We start from the raw sequence: 23,782 nt of genomic DNA, 5'->3' as shown, positions 1-23,782 counted from the left end.
GAAGCGCACCACTCAACGAACAGGTTCCACTTCAGAGCATAGAGGCGCCTCGTAGAGGGGGCTCTAGCTGAAGCGATGGTATCTACGACAGCTTGTGGTAGTCCATCTAGAACCTCCGCGTCCCGTCCAGGGACCAGACATGAAGATTCCAGAGGTCTGGACGCGGGTGCCATAGCGTGCCCCGTCCCTGAGAAAGAAGGTCCTTCCTCAGGGGAATCGGCCAAGGAGGGGCTGTCGCGAGGAGTGTGAGTTCTGGGAACCAGGTCCGGTTGGGCCAATACGGCGCAACTAACAAGACCTGCTCCTCGTCCTCCCTGACCTTGCACAGAGTCTGTGCAAGAAGGCTCACTGGGGGAAACGCATACTTGAGTAGGTCCCGGGGCCAGCTGTGCGCCAGTGCATCTGTGCTGAGGGTACCCCCGGTCAGGGAATAGTACCACTGGCAATGGGTCGAGTCCGGAGAGGCAAACAGGTCGACCTGTGCGGCTCCGAACTGGTCCCATATCAGCTGGACCGCCTGGGGGTGGAGTCGCCACTCTCCCGGAGGTGTCGGCTGACGAGAGAGCTCGTCGGCTGTCTGGTTCAGCACACCAGGGACATGAATGGCCCGAAGCGACCTCAGCTGCTTCTGACTCCACAGGAGGAGGTGGCGGGCGAGTTGGAGCAGACGACGGGAGCGTAGACCACCCTGACGGTTGATGTACGCAACGGCCGTGGTGCTGTCTGTACGGACCAGTACATGCTTGCCACGCAGCGGCCCCTTGAGGCGGCGGAGTGCCAAATGTACTGCCAGTAACTCGAGGCAATTGATATGCCAATGCAATTGCGGCCCCGTCCACAGACCAGCAACTGCATGCCCGTTGTACGTGGCCCCCCAGCCTGGGGTGGAGGCATCCGTGAATAGCACAGCATGCCTGGACACTTGTTCTAGGGGCACCCCGGCCCGGAGAAACAAAGTGTTGGACCACGGGCTGAAGGTTTGGCGGCAGTAAGGAGTCACTGGGACCCGGTACTGACCGCTCTGCCACGCCCACCTCGGGACTCGGCCATTGAGCCAGCGTTGAAGCGGTCTCATATGAAGCAATCCGAGCGGCGTGACCGCGGCTGCAGATGCCATATGCCCCAGGATCCTCTGAAAGAATTTCAGTGGGACCGCTGTCCTGCTCTTGAACATATTCAAGCAGTTCAACACCGACTGGACTCGCTCCTCGGTGAGGCGCGCAGTCCGGTTGACCGAGTCCAGCTCCATACCGAGATAAGAGATCCTCTGTGTAGGACAGAGTTTGCTCTTCTCTCGGTTGACCCGAAGGCCCAACTGGCTGAGGTGACTGAGCACCAGGTCCCTGTGTTCGCACAACTGGTCCTTCGACTGGACTAGGATCAGCCAATCGTCGAGGTAGTTGAGAATCCGAACGCCGCGTTCTCTGAGTGGAACAATGGCTGCCTCCGCGGCCTTCGTGAAGACGCGGGGCGACAGGGACAGCCCGAAGGGCAGGACCTTGTACTGATATGCTTTCCCCTCGAACGCAAAGCGTAGGAACGGTCTGTGTCGAGGGAGAATAGACACATGGAAGTACGCGTCCTTCAGGTCGATCGCTGCAAACCAATCCTGGGGACGGATGCATTGGAAAATGCGTTTCTGCGTCAACATCCTGAACGGGAGCTTGTGCAGGGCCCGATTCAGAACTCGCAGGTCCAGGATTGGTCGTAACCCACCCCCTTTCTTGGGCACAATGAAGTAGGGGCTGTAGAACCCCGTCTTCATATCGGCTGGAGGAACCGGCTCGATCGCGTCCTTCGCCAGTAGGACCTCGATCTCTGACCTCAAGACCTGAGCATCGCTGCTTCACACGGAGGTGAAGAGGATGCCCCTGTACTTGGGTGGCCGGCGCGCGAACTGAAACGCGTAGCAGAGCCTGATGGTACGGATGAGTCAGCGAGACGGCCCAGGGAGACCTAGCCAGGCCCCCAGAGACCGTGCAAGCTGGCCCAACGGCACCACAGACGTGCCCGGGAGTACTGAAGCGGAGTACTCTGGCCCGACTCGGGAGGCCCGGAGGCGGCCCGAAGTGTTGCCTGAGCACTCCTGGTTTGGACAGAGAGTGGGTGAGAAGGCCCGGAGGCGTCCTCGGAGCCCACTCTGCTTCCCACTGCCCAGAGGCAGGGAAGTGAAGCACTCAGCCCCGACCCGGGAGGCCCGTGGGCGGCCCGGAGTGTTGACTGAGTGCTCATGAGAGAGGAAGTGTGTGGGTGAGAAGGCCCGGGGGCGTCCTCGAGGCCCACACAACTGCCCCCTGGCGACGGGAGAGTAGGAAAGGAGTGACAAGGCCCGTGGGCATCGCACACTGCCAACCTGACCCCCTTGGGGCCCAGAGAGAGAGGAAACTGCTCTTAAAATGTGGGTACCGCTGGACTCCGGAGAGCCAGTGGCAGAACCGAACCAGTCAGGGCCCCCCGGTCCTCCTCCGGGGGGGTGGGGGAGGGATGCGAACATAGTCTCCCCCGAGCAGCTCCTGTTCTCCCTAGCCGGCCCGTCTCAGGGCCGCGTCCCCTTGCGCTTGCCTGCCGGTTAGCGGGCCCTGGACGGGTTGGGCGTCCCTCGCGTCCGGCACCCTGCTCCTCCAGTGGAGGTTGCTGCTCGGCTCTAGCAGGGTGGAGGCAGACGCAGGAGGGGATGCCCTCGGCGACGAGCCGGCAGAGGTGCTGCGACCGACGACCGAGCAGCTGGTCGTCGGCACCCTGGTGCAACGCCTCCGTCTGCTTTTGGGCCACCAAGAACTGCTGGGCAAAGTTCTCGATGGTGTCGCCGAGGAGGCCAGCCCGACAGACAGGCTTTTCTTGCGCATATCTGCCAGGTTAGCCCCCTATTCCTGGACCACTAGTGTGGACATCGCCTGACCCAGGGAGCGTGCAGTGATTTTCGTCGCCCATAGGGCGAGGTCCAACACCGCACGCAGTTCCTGTACAACCCCTGGGCTGGGACTACCCTCGTGCGTGCAGGGCAGAGGGCAGTGAGAGAGGGAAAACAATGATACTTTTTTTTTTTTTTGTCTCATTTTTGGCCCTTTTGACCCTCCATATTTCCCTCTCTCCGATGCAGCAATTGACATCTGTCCTCTGCCAGAGCCAAAAATGAAACGCTAAGCCCTTTTCTCTTCAGGATCAGCGATTCCACCTTCAACTACCAGCAGGCATGCGAGACAGTGAACGTGGCCGTCAGAACGGCACACAGCGCACTTAGCGCTCAAGCCTCTATGAAGAAGGCAAGGCGAACAATGCCCTGACGTGGTCGTGTTCTCATGAGAGAATCCGTACCACCCACGAACAGAGTCTCAGCATGCTTTTGATGCGATAGAGGAGTGGGGGCCCGAGGGGATTTACCCGGCGGGGAATCCCCACTGTAATCCTCAGGCCAGCAGCGCTTATCAGCCAAAGTAGCCCTTTTCCAGTAACACTAGAAATGAATTAGATCGGGGGATAGGCGAAGGGACTCGACCCCATCTGAGGTTTCATAGTCTCGACCGCGCATCTAGAGCGCCGACTGACGCGCGCCGGTTGTTGTGACAACCACCGCTGTCAGCCGGCCGCTCGACGGCACACGGCGCGCTGAACACTCAAGCCTTTTATGAGAAAGGGTGAGACGAACAACGCGCCGACGTGACCATGTTCTTTTACCAGAACATGAATCACCCACGATCGCAATCTCACATGCGCTCGTGGCCGTCAAAGAGGACAGGAAACAGTTGCATACCAGGAATACACGGTTTGAATGACATCTTGAAAAAGACGCAGGGTCAAACCGTGTTGCTCTTTTGTGAATGGAAAGCTGCTCTTTTAGTGTGCTGAAGCACTCAGGGAGATGACCGCGGCTCCACACAGTTCGTTCTGCAAGCCTGTGTGAGCTCTCAGTGACGTGTATTTGTGTCTGTGTAACGCCCAGCGAACCAACAGTTTGTATGGGAAACGCTCAGTGAACCAACAGTTTGTATGGGAAACGCTCAGCGAACCAACAAGCTCCTTTAGATCGCTTGATCACTGATCAGACGGTCTCTCACTGACGCGCCGTATCACCCGCACTGGCAGACTCTCTCACTCAACACTCTTTGACTCGTAGTCAGACACTCTTCGTAGGAAACAGTAAGCACTGCTCGGCTCCGAAGTAGAAAGCGCTGATCTATCATTCCACTTCCTGTTTTATACCCGCGCTGCGGGGCGGAGCGTGGAATGCGTGATCGCATGCCAAATTTCATTGGCTCGTTGTTAGATGCTCGAAGTAGGATTGGTCTCTAAAGTAAGATCCCATTCGTCGGTTCAGTTCTGACGTACGTCGAACGTGACCGACTGAAAGGGAACCCATGTTTCTTGTTTCTCATTTTGCACTCTACTCTAGAGTTGTGTCTACTCTTAGTTGTGTCTACTCTTATTTCTCCTAATGGATTTTAGGAGAAACATCTGAGACATTGCTGATACTACAACAAGAGCTAAATAAGAATCTCAATTAAGACTCAGATATTTCTAATGTCTCAGTTGTGTCTACTCGTATTTCTCCTAATGGATTTTAGGAGAAACATGGGAAGACAAAGCTGACACCTAATTTAGACAATAAAGAGATTTTCCAAGCTTCTCTCACCACAATTTCAGTTTTGACTTTCTTAGACATCTCTCATTGCGTCTATATTTGTTTCTCCTAAGCAATTTTCTCCTAAGCAATTTTTTTGGAGAAGCATCTGATAAACAACTGACACTTAATCAAGAAACATAGAAGAATCACAACTATGTCTCCTTCACAAAGACAAATCTGCCCGAATCCAGCCTTGCTGGAACAATGGATAGTCATTTTCACTCTCTGCCGGTCTGTAGCTTTGTTGTCCCCAATGTCTGCTGCTTGAACTTGTTCTTATAAACCGCCGTCTTTGAAATTTTAAGGATGGAAGCAACCCGACGCTCACTGTATCCCTCTGCTAGTAAAGCTAGAATTGAACACTTCTTTTCCTCACTCAACTTTCCTTTTCAACTCTTTTTGCATGTATAATTCATTTTCTCAGAACATATGGTCAGATGAGACAACAAAAAAAAAAATATGTTTTGGCCGAAAACCTACTATATAGGTTTGGTGTAACAGATAAAAAGTGCCCCATGCCTCAGTTAAATATACTGCTAGATCTTTAATGGTGTGGGTATTTTTATTTTATTTTTTTGCTGGAGGTCCTGTGCATCCTGTTCAGATACATGCTATCATGGATTCTAGCAAATACCAACAGATAAAAAAACATAAACTGATGGCCTTTGCTAGCAATCTTATAATGGGCTGTGGTTTCGTCTTCCATAAGGACAACGTTCCAAAACAACCCCCCCCCCCCCCAAAAAAAAGGGTCACTGAGCACAAAATGAAGCTTCCTAGATTCCTGAACTGAACCCTATAGAGAATGAGTCGCTGAACTGAAGAGAAGAAGCAGCAGCATGGATCTGGGTATCTCAAGGATCTGGAGAGATTCCGTTTGGAGGAATGGTCTCTGGTCTCTTGGTAAAAGGTAAACATTTGTAAATTTTTGGCAAAAGATCAAAAGGATACAGATTAATTTTTACAGGCTTCTTAGTTCATATACAAAGGAGGCCAATAATTATGACCGCAACTGTATTTACACACAAAAGACATTCACTGGCCCCTTCAGTAGGTCGATTTTATTTTATTTTTTGGGTAATAGACTATTTTTTTGTATTTTTTGCGTTGTTTTTATATAATTAATTGTACTAAATGAATGTATTAAATTGACAGCTCTAACTGTAAAATTTATAATCAAATTGGGGGGGGGGGGGGGGGTATGAAATGAGAAAGCTTGACAGCACATTTGCTGCTCAGGCAGATAACCTTTAATATGCAATTATAAATCAGAGGCACTATTCAAAAACATCAGTGATGACTTGAGTTTAGATGTCAAGTCTCATTTAATCTCTTCTTCATAAATCTCTGAAGCTGGCGATTACCATTCAGAAGACGGCGCGCCTTCCCATCTGTCACAAGGAAAATTGCATCATCATTTTCACAACCCACCCATCCATCCTCCAGATGTCAGATGGCTTTCTCCCCGCCATGTTTATTGCAGATAGTTTTGATAGACGGGAGTTTATTTATATCCCTTCTCAAACAAAATGTCGTTTCAGTACCTTGATCTTGCTGTACAATCTGACAAACAGTCAAAATAATTAGCTGAGGTAGAGCATTCAGATGAGAAATGTTGTTTCGTCTCGTATGTTTAGGTGGAGGATCTTGAAGAATAGTGACTCCATGTCTGTGTGAGAGAGGCTTTTACAAGGAACATTCAGGGATACTTTTTATCTTTATGTAAGACATCTAATGGATCCACTCTCCGATGTCACTTTCAAGACATCTCATCACTTTGATTTGTTACCATTACTGCTGAATGGATGTTTATACCGGTTTATAAAATGTACCTGTTTAGGAGGTCTGCATTCCATCTGTCTGTCTTTCTGTTACAATTCCTTGGCATTACGTATAATTGCATTTTTTTATCATTCTTTGTGTGCTGGAGGTACACTATTACGTCTTGTGCAGTGATATTAACATTTAAGCTAGCTGGTTAGGTGAGAGAAAATGGCACTATCAACGGGTCTAAAGAGGAAAGTTAAAATCAATATAATAAAATTGATAAGAGGAAAGCGAAGAAGAATTGAAAGACAACTATGCATTCATCCTACCAAGTTTTGTGAATGCAAAGCCTGTGTGTCTTATCTGCAACGAATTTGTCGCTATTTGCAAAGAATATAATATTAGACAGCACCACGAGATGAAGCATGGCACCTTTTTTGCTGATTGTCTTGTCAATCTTATTGATAAAAAGGAACTTGAATTTGCTTTGCTGTTCACATGTTGGTGCTGAGGCCCCGTGTTACAAGCAATTGTTTCAGTGGTTCACTGTTAGTTTTTTCATACTAAAAACTTCATACATATTTCATATAGGTCATGTGTGCGGAGCTTATTCAGCTTAGCATCGCTTGCTCAACCCAGAATGCCCTTTGAGACATGCTGGTCTCATGCTGGACATGCTGGCTCGAAAATATGTGAAATAAGTAAGGCTACCACAGTCAAAAGTTGTTTTTTATTTAAGCCATTAGCCATTAGTTTATATAAAAGGTGCCCTAGAATGGTTTGAAACAGTATTTTAAATTGTTCTCTGATATCTACATAGAGGGTATGTGGCTTATTTAAGGTCAAAAAATGTCCAGATACAGTTTTACAGTTCCATTTACAACCCTAGAAATCCTCCCTAGGATGTAATTCTCTGTTTTTGCCTTATTTTGAAGGGTCATGAATATTAATGCAGATTTCTGCTCTGATTGGCTGTTTCACTGCACAACTCAGTGACGGTCGATTTATTTAGCCAAACAAAGTAATGTAGAAACCGCTCAAATAGTCAGTGTCATGTTTAATACTCACCAGCTGCAAAATAATCATACTTCAGTTCTCAGAAATGTATATTTATTTAACAAATTGACTAGAAGCCTTGTCAAATGACTATCGTTTAACTTAGATGGTGGAGAAGGTGACGTTAGCTACAAGGATCGAGTGAGCGATCTGTAAGCAACTAAATAGTAGTAATAAAAACGTAGTTAGCTTCTTAGTTATGAGTTAATGATGAAATATAGGCTAATTTAGATTTCAATCTGTCAAAAAGGATCGACATATGTATCTACTGTTGTATTTTACGACAACACTGCCAGGAAATAATATTAACCTTTGTCATTTGACAAACTGTTATGTGAGCTACTTGGAGTTTCCAATTGTTATTTTACTAGCATCTTGCGTTGAATCTAGACAACACAGGGATTTTATTGTTAATGTTGTCTTACTAAGAAACTTTCAATTTAATCAGAAATGGTTTCATCAGTCAAGAAGTGGATAAAATCACTACTTATTGCTTGCAGGAATATTGTTGGAATCGGCCCTTTCTTCAGTACCGGACGCTGAGCGAATCCTACTTGATATTGTCCAATGTTACAAAAACTGTCCATGGTGAAATGGGCGAGCAAACAAACAACTTTGAATTAAACTATTGCGGTATCTGATTGTAAATAAACATTAACCATGACTGTTGACATTTTTTTATCTTTGGGAAAGCTATGAAAAGTTCTCACATCCCCTGCACAGCCTGGAACATGACATTTATTTCCATGATCTGCCATTTTCGCTATCCTCGCGTAACATTTGTTTACCTTCTGAACTCCCGATGATTCAGCTGTTCAGTTCCGCCTGTCGATTAACATTACATGGCATGCAAATGTTGGGGGCATACATATTAAGTATCCCAGCGATAGCGTCACAGTTGGCGTTATGTTAATAATCGCCTGTTTTTCCATGCTGTTTTTCACAAACAAGATTTACATAGGAAGGAGAAGACAATGGGGTTTGAGACTCACTGTACAGTATGTGATGTCCATGTACTGAACTCTTGTTATTTAACTATGGCAAGGTTCATTCAGTTTTTCATTCTAGGGCACCTTTAATTTATTTACTTACATATACTGGAGGGTATATAGGCAGTTTGCCTATTGTGCACTCAAGTGCACGCATAAAGCTTAACAACAACAACCAGCAAAAGTAATTATTATGAATGTGTCAAAAATAGCAAGGAGCCATTTTAATAATTTATTAATAAACTAGTGTTTTTCTGTGTCAGTGCTGACTCGCCATCTCCGCAGTGAGTGCGCCAAGAGAGAAATGCACATTTCATACGCATGACATAATCAGAGAGTGGCCTATTTCTTTTTGGTTTTGAATTGTGTAGTTTAAAAGTAGATATTTCAAGCAACATATTTCTCATGTCTGTGAGGCAAGTAGCCTCAGCACATGCTGAGTTTTGGTTAATTTATGATAATTTACGCCCCCAATGCAAGTAATCGCGCAGGTGCCTCCATGCCACGATTATATTGTCTGCTAAATTTGCTTCTTATTTATAAAATCCAGCCAATTGGTTGAAGACAAACATTGATTAAAATTAAGATACAATTTATACAAAACTAAACTCACTTTAAAGAAAGGCTTTTTACAAAGCAAAAATTAATGAAGTGGTCAAAACCATGTCTGACCCACTGACCCCATGTCTTCCTACATATTGTGCATATTTTTTAATGGGGTTCACTGTTCATAATCAATATAAATATAAAACAAATTATTATTATCCTTTTAAGTGGCTACAAATAAAGTGCAATGTGCTATAGAGAAATTTCATGTCGGAGCAGGATTTTTGAGTGAACACAGTTTTACCGGTGAGCATGAGCGGATCATGAGTGCAACATTCACTTGAGCTGTGAGCAAGTGAGTGGAGCGTGCTGATTGAGAGTAACTGTTGCTGTCATGACAGATCTATTTCAGAACCAACCGCTATCAAAATAATCTGGCTACGGACGCAGGCCAGATATTATTGCTGTTACGTTTTGGCGTTACCGGTTGCCGATCACAGAGTGTAGATGTTCCCCTATTGGAAAGGGTGAAAACGGCCTGCCTCCTGGGCCCGTCTATAATTCAAGCATGTAATTGCAGACTCTAGCATTTTTTAATAAAAACGTTTAGTAAGGAAATGCTTGAGAAAGACTTTGCCTCTCATAAGCCTCTCACGCTGATGCTGTTTTCTTTTTAAGTTTGATCTTCTAATGAGATGCACAGGCAGAGAGACAAAGGCTTTGGTGCTGAGCAATGTCATCATTTGTTTCCTTGCATCCCTTGCAATAAATGAATTTCCTCATGACTAGCATCTTCCTGCTGAGATGACACACAAATGCACAACTTGCGCAACTGCTAACTGTGTGTTTATGGGATTTGTGTGTTTGCCTGAGCAAGCGCAAATGTGTTTATAGCTCTGTAGTGAACGTGGAATGCATCAGTTTGATATTTACAAAAATATGCATTGTGCAAAAATATGCATAACTTTTCCTGTCAATTGACAAAGAAATGGGATTTTAAATCACTATGTGATACACTGTTATATATATGATTATATGTGATTTAAAATCCCATTTCTTTGTCAATTGACAGGAAAAGTTATTGGTTGGAGACAACAACATGAAACTGACAAATTTTTTGATTGGTCTCCCATCTCTCTGTTTTACATTTGTTTCCTTTGAGCTGTCAGAGTTAATTGGAAAAGAGGTCAGAAGTTCATAGAGAGAGTGAAAGATGGATATTAATCAGCTTGTATGGGCATTAACATTGATGACAATATTATGCTCCTGTCCAGCAGCTAGTGGAACATAAACTAATCAATGATATATGATCAACTTGGTGAAATAAGTGATGTAAAATCAGCGCCATGTATCTATTTATCATCACTTAACCCTTCACAGGTTAACATTTCCAGAGAAAGGAATAAACCCCAGTGCTCCATATTTACTGGTAAATGTCTAAGGGGATCATTATGAAAATGACTGCGCCAACCCGTCTATCCTTTTCAATGGAAGTTGCATTTTTCTTACGGCTAGTGGCGCTTTTTTCCCCTCATTTTTGGCTGTTACATGATTAAAACAGTTCTTAATGGTTTTCTATTGATTTTTGTTCCACTTTGTGTTCGTTTGTCGCAGTGAGAAACTGCCCTAAGAGTTTACTTATACATGTCTATGCTTCTGTAAGTTATTATTTTATTCTTCTGTTCTGGGAAGTTTTGCTGCTTATCTAATAATGATGACGGCTTTGATTTGGAGGTCACTGTTGGTCGTTGGTCAGTTGTAAATACCAGCTCCAGCCTAAAGCTGATATCACAGGCAAGCTGACCTTTGAGTCGCACTTCTGTTATTTATGCAGTAACTTAAAAAGATAAAAAGGAAGCAGAACAAGAGGGTCATTTAAAACACACACCGTGAAAGCGTGAAAATGCATCATCACTGACTGTCACGTTCAAAAGCGATTTTAAATTCATTTCAGAAAATGTTTGGTCGGGTTTTGAACCCTAGTCTTCTTGCATTCTAAACTTGACTAACACATCAGGTTATATTCCAGAGTCAGTTTGCTTAAGAGGTATTCAGATGCATGTTATATAATGAATATAGTTATATTAAAGCAACACTAGGTAACTTTTTAACCTTCATAATATATTTTCAAGACTCTTGTGATGATACATCGGCTTACAATAGGTTGAACGACACGTCTGCCATAGCTTGATGGGGTCTGTATCGTTTTTAATCGTACTTTTAAACTTCGGGTTTCGGGTAGTAACCCGAGAAAAAAAAGAACTACAAAATTCGACTGCTTTACGGCATATACGTCACTTCCACCAACACCCACACTTCCTTAAATTCGGATGTGCGAGCCCAACTTTGTTCGTCGGATAATATAGTCATGTCCGAAGCAGCACAGACAAATAAGAAAGAAAAGGTTTTGTTGGAGGAAAGCAATAAGAGGGAACGAAGAAGTGATGGGATTAAAGGCAGGACGAGGAACAACATGTGACCAGCGTTTGCTCGTCGGCGTGAGCTGAAGGAGGCGTGCCCGACCGATGCTGTCATGCTTGTTACGGTGAGCTACCACTCAAACATTGAACTGAAGTATCATATAGATTCTGTAAAACGGTAACCAATAGACTACTATAATGACACTGGCTTGTAAACGTGAGCATCGTGATTATTTGGCGTTTGAAAAAAAATAAAACATGAAATTATATTCATATGACATGCTGAAACATATGCCACTGACTGTACCTGGGATGAAGACATTTCACACGCGACGCCAGAAGAACACCTGCATGTGAACTCCTGCAGTGTTCAGGGGAACTGTTAGTGCTGCACCAACCCGCTTTTATGAAGTTATTTGGCCCGCCCCGCACCCGCGACCATTAAATAGACATACGGGGTACACGGGTTATGAAACGACCACATTACTAGTTCAGGGCTATCAGGGCTGTCATGTCAACAAATCCATGCGCGATGGCATCCCCTGTTGTAGGATGACAGAGCTTACGACAGTAGTTGAGGACATTATTTTTTCCCAACTGTAGGGGGACCCCGAGAGCAAAAGTTGCCAAGTGCTGCTTTAATATAACTAAACTTGTTATATAGTTACAGTTGTGTAATATACAATATTAGGTCTTTATATTAATCCTAAAGCACTATTATAACAAGGTAATGTTTACATATTCATTCAAATATATGTATTATTTATTTTATTGTCATCTCACACATGCAACTTTACTCAGTTAATTAGTATCAGACAAACAATATAATCCTCATTCTCAGTGAAACATTATTGCACAACCACCAAATAGGTGGCGATGTGCACTAAGTAGGTTATGTAAATCGCCATTAAACAAAAGAAGAAGGAGGTGCGCTTTTTCTTAGTTTTGCGTCCGAAAAAGAAAAAAAAAGTGATTCATCGAATTTGTTTCTCTGTTGAGAATGTCTTGTGTGTTAACCAGGAACATACTCTGAGTTTAAACGTACTCACGGACACGTTTTTTTGGAACCAGTATACCTTGAGCAAGGTATTGCTATCTGGAATACTCCTAACTAGTCCTTTTTCTTATACATTTTTTTGCTGTTTTGTTTTGTTTTGAAATCCTGATCATGTTTTATATTGCCACAGCACAAAGTTCAGTCAGAACTGGCAAAGAAGTCCCCCTCAAGTAAAAAAGCAGTATGACGCCCCAGTTGTTGTCAAATATATCTGGGAAGTTCCTGAAGCCAAATAAAGGTCATTCAATAACAAACTCTCTTTCAGATGTTCTATTGCAAGGCAAAAGTAAAAACAAAACAGCTGATACATTTATTAAGCAGATGTGTTGTTAAAAATAGAAGCTTGCAGAGAAATGCATCTTGCTGCCGTTCTATTTCGCCACACATAGAACATTAAACAAGGAATATTGTTCAGAAAATAATCTTTAGCCTTTCCGACTGTGATTTCCATTAGGGCAAAACCTTTCAGCGCTTGATGACACAAATCGGGGCAGTCAGTCTGAAAGCCAAGTTCACTCAAAGTGCATCGAGTTAGCCCTAAACTTCTTGACCCGCTCCAAATTGACACTATCCCAACTGCCAGTTTAGTGTGTTGCTTATTATAGCAGCGTCATGAAGCCTTTCAGAAGCAGGAAACCTGTTGTAAAATGCTGAAATGCTCTCTTGAGGCATTTTCTGCAGTATAAAACACACAGTGAAGGACTGTTAGGCACCATGTTTAATATGGTTTTCAGTACCAACCCATTTTTCAATGCTTTTATTACTCTGACACCAAAATTGTAACGATGGGAAAAGAACACATTTCCGCTGTGAAGATGTGATTGTTAAAGGGACAATTTGCCCTCCCAAAAAAAAAATGAAAGTTTGGTCATTTTTTACCAAACATGCATGATTTTCTTTCTTCTGTGGAACATAAAAGAAGATATTTTGAGAAATGTGTTAGTGTTTTTTTGTCCCATACAATGGAATTCAATGGGCACCAAAACTGTTTGGCAAGCGTCATTTTTCAAAATATGTATTTTGTGCTACACAGAAAGTCTAGATCATTTTTTGACCGTTTTGGATTATACACCCTTTGTATACATCATAGGAGTTCTGAATGTAAACGATGCGTACTTGAAGATGCAATCGCTTCACACAGTTGGTGTGCCATTTAAAGATAAACATAATGGGCTCTGATGGGACTGCATGCTGAGGAAACTCGAAGGCACAATGGATCTACCAATACAACAACATGAAGTCACGCTGCGAGTGTATTCACACCCTGTGAAAAAGACAACTAAATGCCTTGATAAGAGGAGATTTTCATCTAACATCTTAACTCTTTCTATCCATCTTTCCTTCCCCTCGATTCTCAGGAGTATCCGGTGTCTGCGAAATATCATCCACTGGAACCTGATTACGGCATTTATCCTGCGAAATGCCACCTGGTTTGTGGTCCAGCTCACCATGAATCCAGAGGTGCATGAGAGCAACGTGGTGAGTAAACACATACGAAGACAAATATTCTGTCCTTCTCCTATTACCTTTCCTTTCAAAATACACAACCGGTGCACACATAATCCGTTGTTCTTTCTCACAATGCATGCACGCCCGATCTTTTGTGCAATCCATTGTCCGCTCTCACTATTTCTCTCTCTTCTACCCACTGTTACTCCTTCATTCTGTTGCCAAACATGTCAACAAACACAAGTTTATTAATGGCATTGAAAAGCTGTCACCTGGGTCTCCGTTTCTGCACTCATAACAGATATGGAAAAGTAACTTTGACACTATTGTGTTCTGCTGTGTGACAGTGTTTTGGGTGGGAATGCAAACAGATCATCCACTATGCGTCCCTGAGAATTAATTACCCTCCACATTTCTGCGCTTCCTTAATCATCCCATCTGAGTCGAGAAATTAATTCATCTATCGCCATTTCAATATCAGTCCCAAAGGGATCTTCCTACAGTCTTTCTACAGCAGACTCTATGATGCACATGGTATCAGAGTTCGATTCCAGCATGTTTGTCCTTGATACTTATCTTTTGCTGTTGCCAAAGCATAATTTACCCATTTATCTGTATTTTATGCAAGGGACGACCTAATTGCCGCTTCACGCTAAGATTTTGCACTGTAGCACATTAGTTCTACCTCTGAACTCCCCTAGAGAGAAACTTAAAAAGGAGACAAAAAGTTGAAAGGTGTTTTCAGGCGGAAGTGGTTATTATACATTCCTCCAGGTCTGTATATAGACAGCGGTGGCCTAATTCTCATAGCTTCCATTTAAGTAAAGCTCCACTGAGATGTTGAAAAGTGATAAGAAATTGTGTGTGGACAAATGCTAACCATTGATCTGTCTGGATGAAATAAAATTAGCCTTCTTGGACAGAATGGAGTGCTGGAGGCTGTGTAACTGTGAATAAAATTGTATAAATAAGCAATGTCATTACACTCTTTTTGAATTGCTACAATTATGGTTCAAGCCTGTGGTCCCAGCTGCCTTGTGGTTTATACAAAGAACATCTTGACTTATTCGATCCGCTTCGCTTAACGAGGTTGAGCTTTGCATTGTATTTTTTGTTGTATGTACCAGATGCATCGGTTTAGGAAGTCAGAGCCAACTGCTTTTCATTGAGTTTTATAGCACAAAATTACACATTTATTGTAAGAAGTGTCACTTTGTGGAGAATTTACGCAGTGCCAGTTAATGAAAGGCCTTGTTCAGTAAATAACTGCAAAATTAGCAATAAGAATCCTACAGAAGCTTATAATCTCTACAAGGTCCTAAATTCCTGTCACACCAGGGGGGCCTATTATGGAAGAGGGTTATACAATTCTTCAGAAGTACTTATGAGAGCTAAAAGGCTTTATGATTGAAGGAGTTTTTCATATTTTCCCACTGTTTCACATGTTGAAGTACTGTCGTTACCACATAACACATGCAATGGTCTATGGACTATTAGCTCACTGATTAATGCCTCGACTAAATGAGTCTACAATAGTTTCTCAAGCCCATAAGGCTGATATAAGTGTTAGCCTGAGATTTCGCTTTCTCCTACAGATTGTAAAAGAAGTCACCCCTTTCATTGAGTAACTGCAGGTCGGGAAGTTTATAATCTTTCAGTGACACTTGAATTCCCACATCAGTCATAACTCACGGCTGTAAACTTCAATCTTGAGCCGAGAGTGACAGATTTTTTTATCTTCTCGTGAGACAACAATTTGACAGAGCTCAGGGATGAAATATGGCCAAAACAAAGGATTAAACAGGGCCCTTACACACACCAAAGCCCTTTTGTACTAGAACGTCTCTTGCAAATGTCAAAAGCATCTCAACTTTTTCGTCCAGCTGCAGTAGTACTATCATACTGTCAGTTAAACATTTCTGTCATTCACGGTTTTTTTTTTCTTCGTTTTTTTTTAATTATTCTGTCTGTTGGTTTCTTAATCACTTTTGTTTAAATTTATATGTGTTTATGAAAATAAACCGTATACAAACGTTGACAAGCTTGGGGACAGTGAGATTGCTATATTTTGTTCTCAACCAGGCAGCTTATTTGATCAGAATATTGTGAAAAAATATTACAATTTAAAATAACTGTTTTAATATTTTAAATGTAATATATTCATGTGATGCTTAAAGTACCCTATGCAACTTTTGGCCCTCTAGCAGTTGAAAACAAAACTGCATGCATTTCATCCTAACCCATTGATTTCGGAAGCATGGGGGCTTTAATTTTGATACAATTTTGGTACAAATATGACTTACAAAAATGCATAGGCTATAGGCTATATGTGGATGCATGATTAATCATTAAAAGTCTATCAATGTCTATTCAAACACACGCACGATCCAGCCTATTCCTAAATGACAATGATTCCATTATGACAATGATAAGCTTTAAAATGACAATCACACCGAAATATTTAAACTTTCATTTACGTTGCCGCTGAAGCAAAGGAAGCAGCAGTCATTTAAGCTTGTAAAGTCTTGTTAATCATTTAAGTTATTCAACTACACAGTATTGCTATTTCTGTTACAAACATAATAACCACATTTCTGGGATAAAATGTTTGTAATCCGGATATAAACACAGATGTTGCAGCAACCTAGATTAAAGGTGTCATGAACTGGCTTTTTTTTATTTTATTTTTTTTATACTGTTGTACTGTTGTCTGAACTAATGACTTTGTGTGTTTTTTACATTCAAAAACATCATAACTAATAAGTAATATGCTATTTTCTATACTGATTTTGAGGCTTTTTCTTGAACGCTGGGTTTTGATGGGCGTGGCGCACTGGAGACTTGGAAGTAACCGCCCACAACTAGGATTGGATAAGATTTGCATATTTAATGATCTTCAGCTCCTGTCATATCTATTCCCCTGTCAGTTAAGTTCACATGAGGGAGGGTTTGTTTTGAAAGCAGCAACCGGAATGATTCAAGTACGTCTTTATCAAACAAACACAATGATTTATTTCTCATCCACCCGCGATTGATTGAACTATCATTTTTGTATTACATAGCCCGCACAGTCGTTTGATATTTGCGTGAACCGCGCACACACACATGCACATACGCGCACGCCGTTCAAATATTAAGTCCAGAGAGAGTGAACAACTATAATGAGAGTGAAAGGAATGTGAATGGAGTGAATGAGATTTACAATGAGCCTGTTGGGCTTTGCAAGCGTGCTAAAGGTATGTTCTGTTCTGACACGTACACATAAGCAAAACGATCTATAACAATGCAATACTATTACATATAAAAAAACATGTTTTACTCACATAAGTGTGTTGCACCATTCCTCCTGTCAGATCCAATATAGAAGAAATAGCATTGTGAGATTTTTTACAGACAATCCCGCAGTGAAATAAAGCGAACACCATTTCTTCCCCACATCAGCTGGAACTTCGCTGACTCATCAAAGCAAACCAGTCGTGTTTCGGGGGGTTTTCTGGGAATAAAAGTTTGTTTGTTTTGGCGGAGTTCCCCTGCTAAAATTCACATTCCTGGGGCTAAATATCACATTATTGGGGTTTCTTTAATCCACACACATTAGAAACAGCCTGCAGCGACACTGTGACTGTTAAAATGATTTTGAATCGTTCAAAAGCTCTGGAACTCTGGAAAAGTCTTCATTCAGGATAGTTTTACATAATAAACTGATTTAAATGACTATATATATATTTTGAATAGACTAATTTATAACATTTTAGACATTTATAATTATACTTATTTATAACACTAAATAGAAAATTTTGTCAGAACCTCAAGTAAATAACATATTATTTAGTTTGGTTGTCTGATGTTTTGTTTTAAGACTCATGGTACAGTGACTTATCTATCTCTCTAAAAATAAAATAAATAAATCAAGTTTCATGTTAAAAAAATATATCTGGCATCTAACTTTATATTTAGTCTATTAATATTAAAATGTACAGTCTTACAGACTAGAATGTAAAATCTTACAGACTTTGATGAAATCGTTGTTTCCCAGTGTATAGAGTCGGTGGGCGGGGCTTAACATGATGCCGGAAGAGTTGCGCTTGCGTGCTACTAGTAAACACAGAAACTGGCGAACGGCGGTCTTTTGAATCGGCTTTGGTCGCTACTCTAAAAGACTTGAAGTTAAGCTTTTCTCTGAGAAAAGAACAAAAAAGGGCACTGAAGTCATTCTTAAAAAGGGAAGATGTGTCCGGAGTTTTGCTGACCGGATATGGCGAAAATTTAATCTATCAATGAGCTCCACTTCACGTTGCTCTGGTTGGTTGGTTGATTGCTATCCCATCGCGTGCAGAGGGAATTTGAAAGATAACCGTTTATCCCGCCCCTCGGATTGAGCTGTCAATGGTGAGTTTCCTGACCAAACATCTTGATGTGGGTCTGTCAGGCTACCAGTCTTCAGTGTCACATTGTCCTTCAGAAATCAGTCTAATACATTTCACATTAAGAGATTGATTCATTTGCCTATAATATTTACTAACAACAAAAATAATCTAACAATATGAAACCTTATGATTTGAGTTGCAGTTAACCTTCTGCATTGTTTTCAATTGTGTTTCTGTGTAAATAAGTGATAGATGCACTTTAATTGTTGCGTTCAGTGTTTGTACCACAAGAATCATTGTGCAAGAATAATAAATAATTATCTCCAAATCCCTTTACATTATTACACAGATAAACAATTACTTTAGAGATGCACTGTGTGTTTTGTTTGTTTTATTTAAAAGTCCCATTGCTTTTGAAATGCACCAAATCCCACTACTTTTGCAAACCTTAAAGACATCATATTCAGATAAGACCATCTGTAATATATCCTAAGAGGAATTATACTTCCGATAGTCCTGTCATGAGAAGTGATAACCCGCTGGCTTTCATCGTACTTTTATCTAAATCTGTTCTATCCTGGGGCCTCGTTTCAGACCCCCATTTCGGTCTACCCACTTGTAATGTCCCTTCTTCTGGAGTTGAAAGGTTTTATCCCCTGTCTGGCGTTTGAACTCAGCTTCAGTCATAAAGAGTAGACATTCCACGCACACATATGTACACATAAGATTTCATTTCCTTAAGCTTTTTAAATAAAAGCGTTAAAAACAGAGACTGTTTATAAGAAGTGGCATGGTGATCTCTTAGGGCACAATTTAGGACAGTTTCTAAACATCTAACTTAATTTGTCTTTCTCTCATCGCTCTCAGATCTGGTGCAGGCTCGTCACAGCAGCGTATAATTATTTCCATGTGACCAACTTCTTCTGGATGTTTGGAGAGGGCTGCTATCTACACACAGCCATAGTACTGACATACTCCACAGACAAACTGAGGAAATGGATGTTCATCTGTATAGGCTGGTGTAAGTATCCCATAATGCATGAAATGATCGAGTTTTTGGATCATTCACCTGTTCATGGAATGACCCCGAACATGTGTGTTTACTTTAAAATGAACAAAAAACTCTAAACACACAACCCATATTACTTCCATAATCTAAAGAATTAGTGTCACAGCATATGTAGGGATGGATTTAAGACATCATTGAAAGAGGAAAGTAGTTTGGTAACACTTTATTTTGATAGTCCACTTTAGACATTCTACTAACTATAAGTAACATTGCAACTACATGTCAACTAACTGTCATTAGAGTATTTGTAGACTGTCTGATTAATATTTACTAAAACTTTATTTTGTCGGTTCTCCAACAGACATTCTACTGACTATAAGTAAATTGGCAACTACAATTCAATTTATTCTACTAACCCGAACCCGAACCCTAACACCTAACCATAACCTACCAGTCTACTGACAGTCTACTAATACTCTAAGGAGAGTTAGCTGACATGTAGTTGCAAAGTTACTTATAGTTAGTAGAATGTCTAAAGTGGACTATCAAAATAAAGCGTAACCAGTAGTTTTGATCAAAGGTTAAGCAGACAAACACAGCAACATCAGAATTGTGCATTAAATGAACTAAGAAAGCAAATAAGGTCCGTTTTATGTTGCCTTTGAAATACACCAGTGATTAAGTTACTGTCGATTAATAACTTGAAAAAGAGACATTTACAGTAGTAGATAATTACACTAATGAGGACCGCAATTTAATCAGGTTCTCTTCTGAACCATGAGCAAATTATTATGCGAATAAATAAGCCTTGGATTTTCCTCATTAAAAATGCATTGCAAATGAGTCATTGCCGAGGATTTATCACAAAGTCCCTTAATAGTATCAATTATACTGTTTGTACAATGTCTTTGATTTTCAAAGTAAGTGAGTGGAAATTTGCTCTGTTTTTCTCTGAAGGTATTCCATTCCCAATCATCGTGGCATGGGCCATTGGCAAGCTGTACTATGACAATGAAAAGTGAGTTTGCTGAAGCTGTCTTTCATTTTCATTTTCATTTTCATTTTCATTTTCATTTTCATTTTCATTTTCATTTTCATTTTCTTCTTCTTCTTCTTCTTCTTCTTCTTCTTCTTCTTCTTCTTCTTCTTCTTCTTCTTCTTCCTTTTATCTCTGTATAATGCATTTTACTCTACACATACAAACTCCCTCAACTCATTTACAATCAAAGCAATTAAAGGTTAGATTAACTCCAATTATCTCCTTCACCTACCTTGGCTTTGCTCATTGAACAATCGATCCACAATAAAGCCAGGGAAGCGTTTTGTGCTCTGAGTGATGCTAATTAATGCCTAATACTCATGAAATTGATGAGGACACTAATGTAAACATCCCAGCATTCAATAGTCAAGGCATGATGTATACAGTTTATAGATCTACTAAATTAAAAGACTCTTTATAATAAAACCAAACGATCTTTATTTTAAAAGAATGGATTAGGGTGGACATTCTATTCAAACTCACATTATTTTCATTAGTCTTAAGATGGGCCACTTTACCAAGAAACAATGTTTAATGTTTATATATATATATATATATATATATATATATATATATATATATATATATATATATATATATATATATATATATATATATATATATATATATATATATATATATATATATATATATATATTAAATAGGAGTAGAGGGGTACATTGTCCAGGCTTTACATTTGGGATTAAGTGCATGAAATATGGTATTATTGTAATATATGAAAATACTGTATGTTCACCATTGTTGCAGATAAAATATGAAACGACAGCACATTTACTGTGTCTTCTTCATTTTACATGTTCAACTAATAGTTTTAATAATGCATGTTAAAAGCGTAGTTTATCTTTTTTTATTTACATTTATTTGTCCTGTCACAAGTAAATGAGGGGTGTGTATTTGGATGGATGGATGGATGGATGGATGGATGGATGGATGGATGGATGGATGGATGGATGGATGGATGGATGGATGGATGGATGGATGGATGGATGGATGGATGGATGGATGGATGGATGGATGGATGGATGGATGGATTGACTCTTTAATGCTTGTGCCAGAAATTAGTTTGTAGTAATTTGTTACATGTATTTAGCTCTTTTATGGATACTCAAAGCACATTAAATATATATGGGGGGGAATCTCCTCAACCACCACCAATGTGCAGCATCCACCGGGTAACACTCAAGAATATCCATTTAACAACAATTCAAGCATGAAGTTTAAATTGAGCAATCTTACTTCTTGTCTATACATAGTTTAAAGGTAAAAAGTGCCCTTTTATCCATCCATCCATCAATCCATTCTCTTTCATTCTCCTTCTCACTTACATCTGCAGTGTACTGTGGAGCCATACTTCTCTACTGGGGTGTTGTGACCCAAAAATGTCTCACAGCTCTGCAACAAAAAGGAAAAAGCAATGCTAAATGCTAATAATAAAATGTAGCTAACACATTTACACAGACTATGTTGTTAATATCAAAGACTGTACATCAAATTCAACTCTAGGGTGTTCCGTTTTGTGAATTCATTCATCTCTCAACCTCAGACGTCACGCCCACAGACTGTAGGCTGAACGTCTGATGAATATGGCACACATATCTGGAAACACTTCAGGAGTTTGGAGGTCGTCATCTGATTGATTGAATTCTACAGGATGTCCGTGAGACGTGTATGTTGAGTTTTTTTTTTCCTCAAACTGTCCTGGAAACAAATGCCACGACTCCAAACTCCCTCATGGAAGAAGAATGCCATCATGCTTACAACTGTGACAATGAGGGCTTACCAGGATTAGGGTGACCAAAGGTCCTGTTTTCCCGGGACATGTCCTGTTTTCGAGTCCAGGCCCTAATATAACAATTTCACATCCCTACAGAGGGTGCATACTTTAAATGCATTGAAATTTGATAAGGAATCTTTGAGTCAACTTCCAGTATCATTTGAATATCTCATTGCCAGGCAGAGTGTCCTGGTTTTTGTTAATCAAAAGATGGTCATCCTAACTAGGATCATCTAAATGGTGGATTTTCAAAAGTATGTGACGTTTGTGGCTCCATTGTTGCAGTAAACTTGAACAAAGTTCTTGAATAATTTATAGATGCATAATGTCTGTTATTGTACGGACATCGACTTTACATTTTCACGCCCCTAAACATGACGCGGAACAAAACGAACTGTGGTTGCGCTACAATTCAGGCAAAAGTCCTCTTGGGCGGTCCTTGACCAATAAAAGCTGTGACAGAGTCCAGACCTTCTGCCGTCAGTCTGAAAGTCTGCTGAAAACATGACAAAATAAAAAAATCACCCAAAACACATATGCGGTAACTATTTAAGTACTGCTGTAGATGACCCGGAAAAGCATTTGAAATAAAAATGAGTTTGTGTATCTCTTTGGTTGCGCTCCACAAATAACAGCATTGTGCCATTCAGACTTATCCCCAAAAGCCAGATGTTTCTCCATTCCTGTAAAACTGACACACTCAGCCGAGACAGTCTTGATTATGCCGTGTACCCAACTGAAACTGTAAGATTAACAAATCTGGTGCATATCTTCCCAAGGGATAAACTTTCCTTCTCTTACTTGCTGCGTGTGCGTGCGTGCGTGCGTGTGTGTGTGTGTGTGTGTGTGTGTGTGTGTGCGTCTGTGTGTGTGTGTGTGTGTGTGTGTGTGTGTGTGTGTGTGTGTGTGTGTGTGTGTGTGTGTGTGTGTGTGTGTGTGTGTGTGTGTGTGTGTGTGTGCGTGCGTCCTATATATAGAAACGCTTCTTTTTAGATATTTTTTACAGTGGATCTTCTTTAATCACTTTACGAGACTTGCTTTAATCATTGTGCAAGTATAATAAATAATTATCTACAAAATCCATTTTTATTGTTACACAGATACACAATTATGTTAGATACACTGTGTCTGAAGAAATGGGGTCAAAATATTATATATACTTTATAATACTTTTAGGTGCTTCATCATTAAGTAAGGGATCTAACTGTTTTGTGCAGGTGCTGGTTTGGGAAGCGGGCCGGCATTTACACTGATTATATTTACCAGGGTCCCATGATCCTGGTCCTACTGGTAAGTCAGCACAGTTTTGATAAATATCCATCCATCCAAAAGCCTTATTATATCTTCCATGATTTATGTGTGTAATTTCATATAGATGATAATTCATATTTGTGCAAAATCGAGTGCCTTTTCTCTCTCTCTCTCTCTCTCTCTCTCTCTCTCTCTCTCTCTCTCTCTCTCTCTCTCTCTCTCTCTCTCTCTCTCTCTCTCTCTCTCTCTCTCTCTCTCTCTCTCTCTCTCTCTCTCTCTCTCTCTCTTTCCATCTCTAGATTAACTTCATTTTTCTCTTCAACATTGTGAGGATCCTGATGACTAAGCTGAGGGCCTCCACTACCTCAGAGACCATTCAGTACAGGTAAGACAGACTATTCAGCACAGCCAGAGAC

General features: G+C 41.2%; 1 protein-coding gene across 1 annotated transcript in view; it reads left to right on the top strand.

Moving 5' to 3' along the window:
• crhr1 (corticotropin releasing hormone receptor 1) overlaps positions 1 to 23,782 on the top strand; it is a 234,512-nt gene that overhangs the window by 178,383 nt on the left and 32,347 nt on the right. The window contains exons 7-11 of the mRNA XM_067412726.1: positions 13,815 to 13,935; positions 19,140 to 19,293; positions 20,239 to 20,299; positions 23,333 to 23,405; positions 23,666 to 23,751. Coding sequence (XP_067268827.1) covers positions 13,815 to 13,935; positions 19,140 to 19,293; positions 20,239 to 20,299; positions 23,333 to 23,405; positions 23,666 to 23,751 — 495 coding nt within the window. The remainder of the gene's footprint in view (positions 1 to 13,814; positions 13,936 to 19,139; positions 19,294 to 20,238; positions 20,300 to 23,332; positions 23,406 to 23,665; positions 23,752 to 23,782) is intronic.

The sequence above is a fragment of the Pseudorasbora parva genome, chromosome 2 (genome assembly GCF_024679245.1).
Source record: "Pseudorasbora parva isolate DD20220531a chromosome 2, ASM2467924v1, whole genome shotgun sequence".
Taxonomy (NCBI): domain Eukaryota; kingdom Metazoa; phylum Chordata; class Actinopteri; order Cypriniformes; family Gobionidae; genus Pseudorasbora; species Pseudorasbora parva.
The sequence above is the reverse complement of the archived record's forward strand: the minus strand, read 5'-3'. Positions and strand labels throughout refer to the sequence as shown.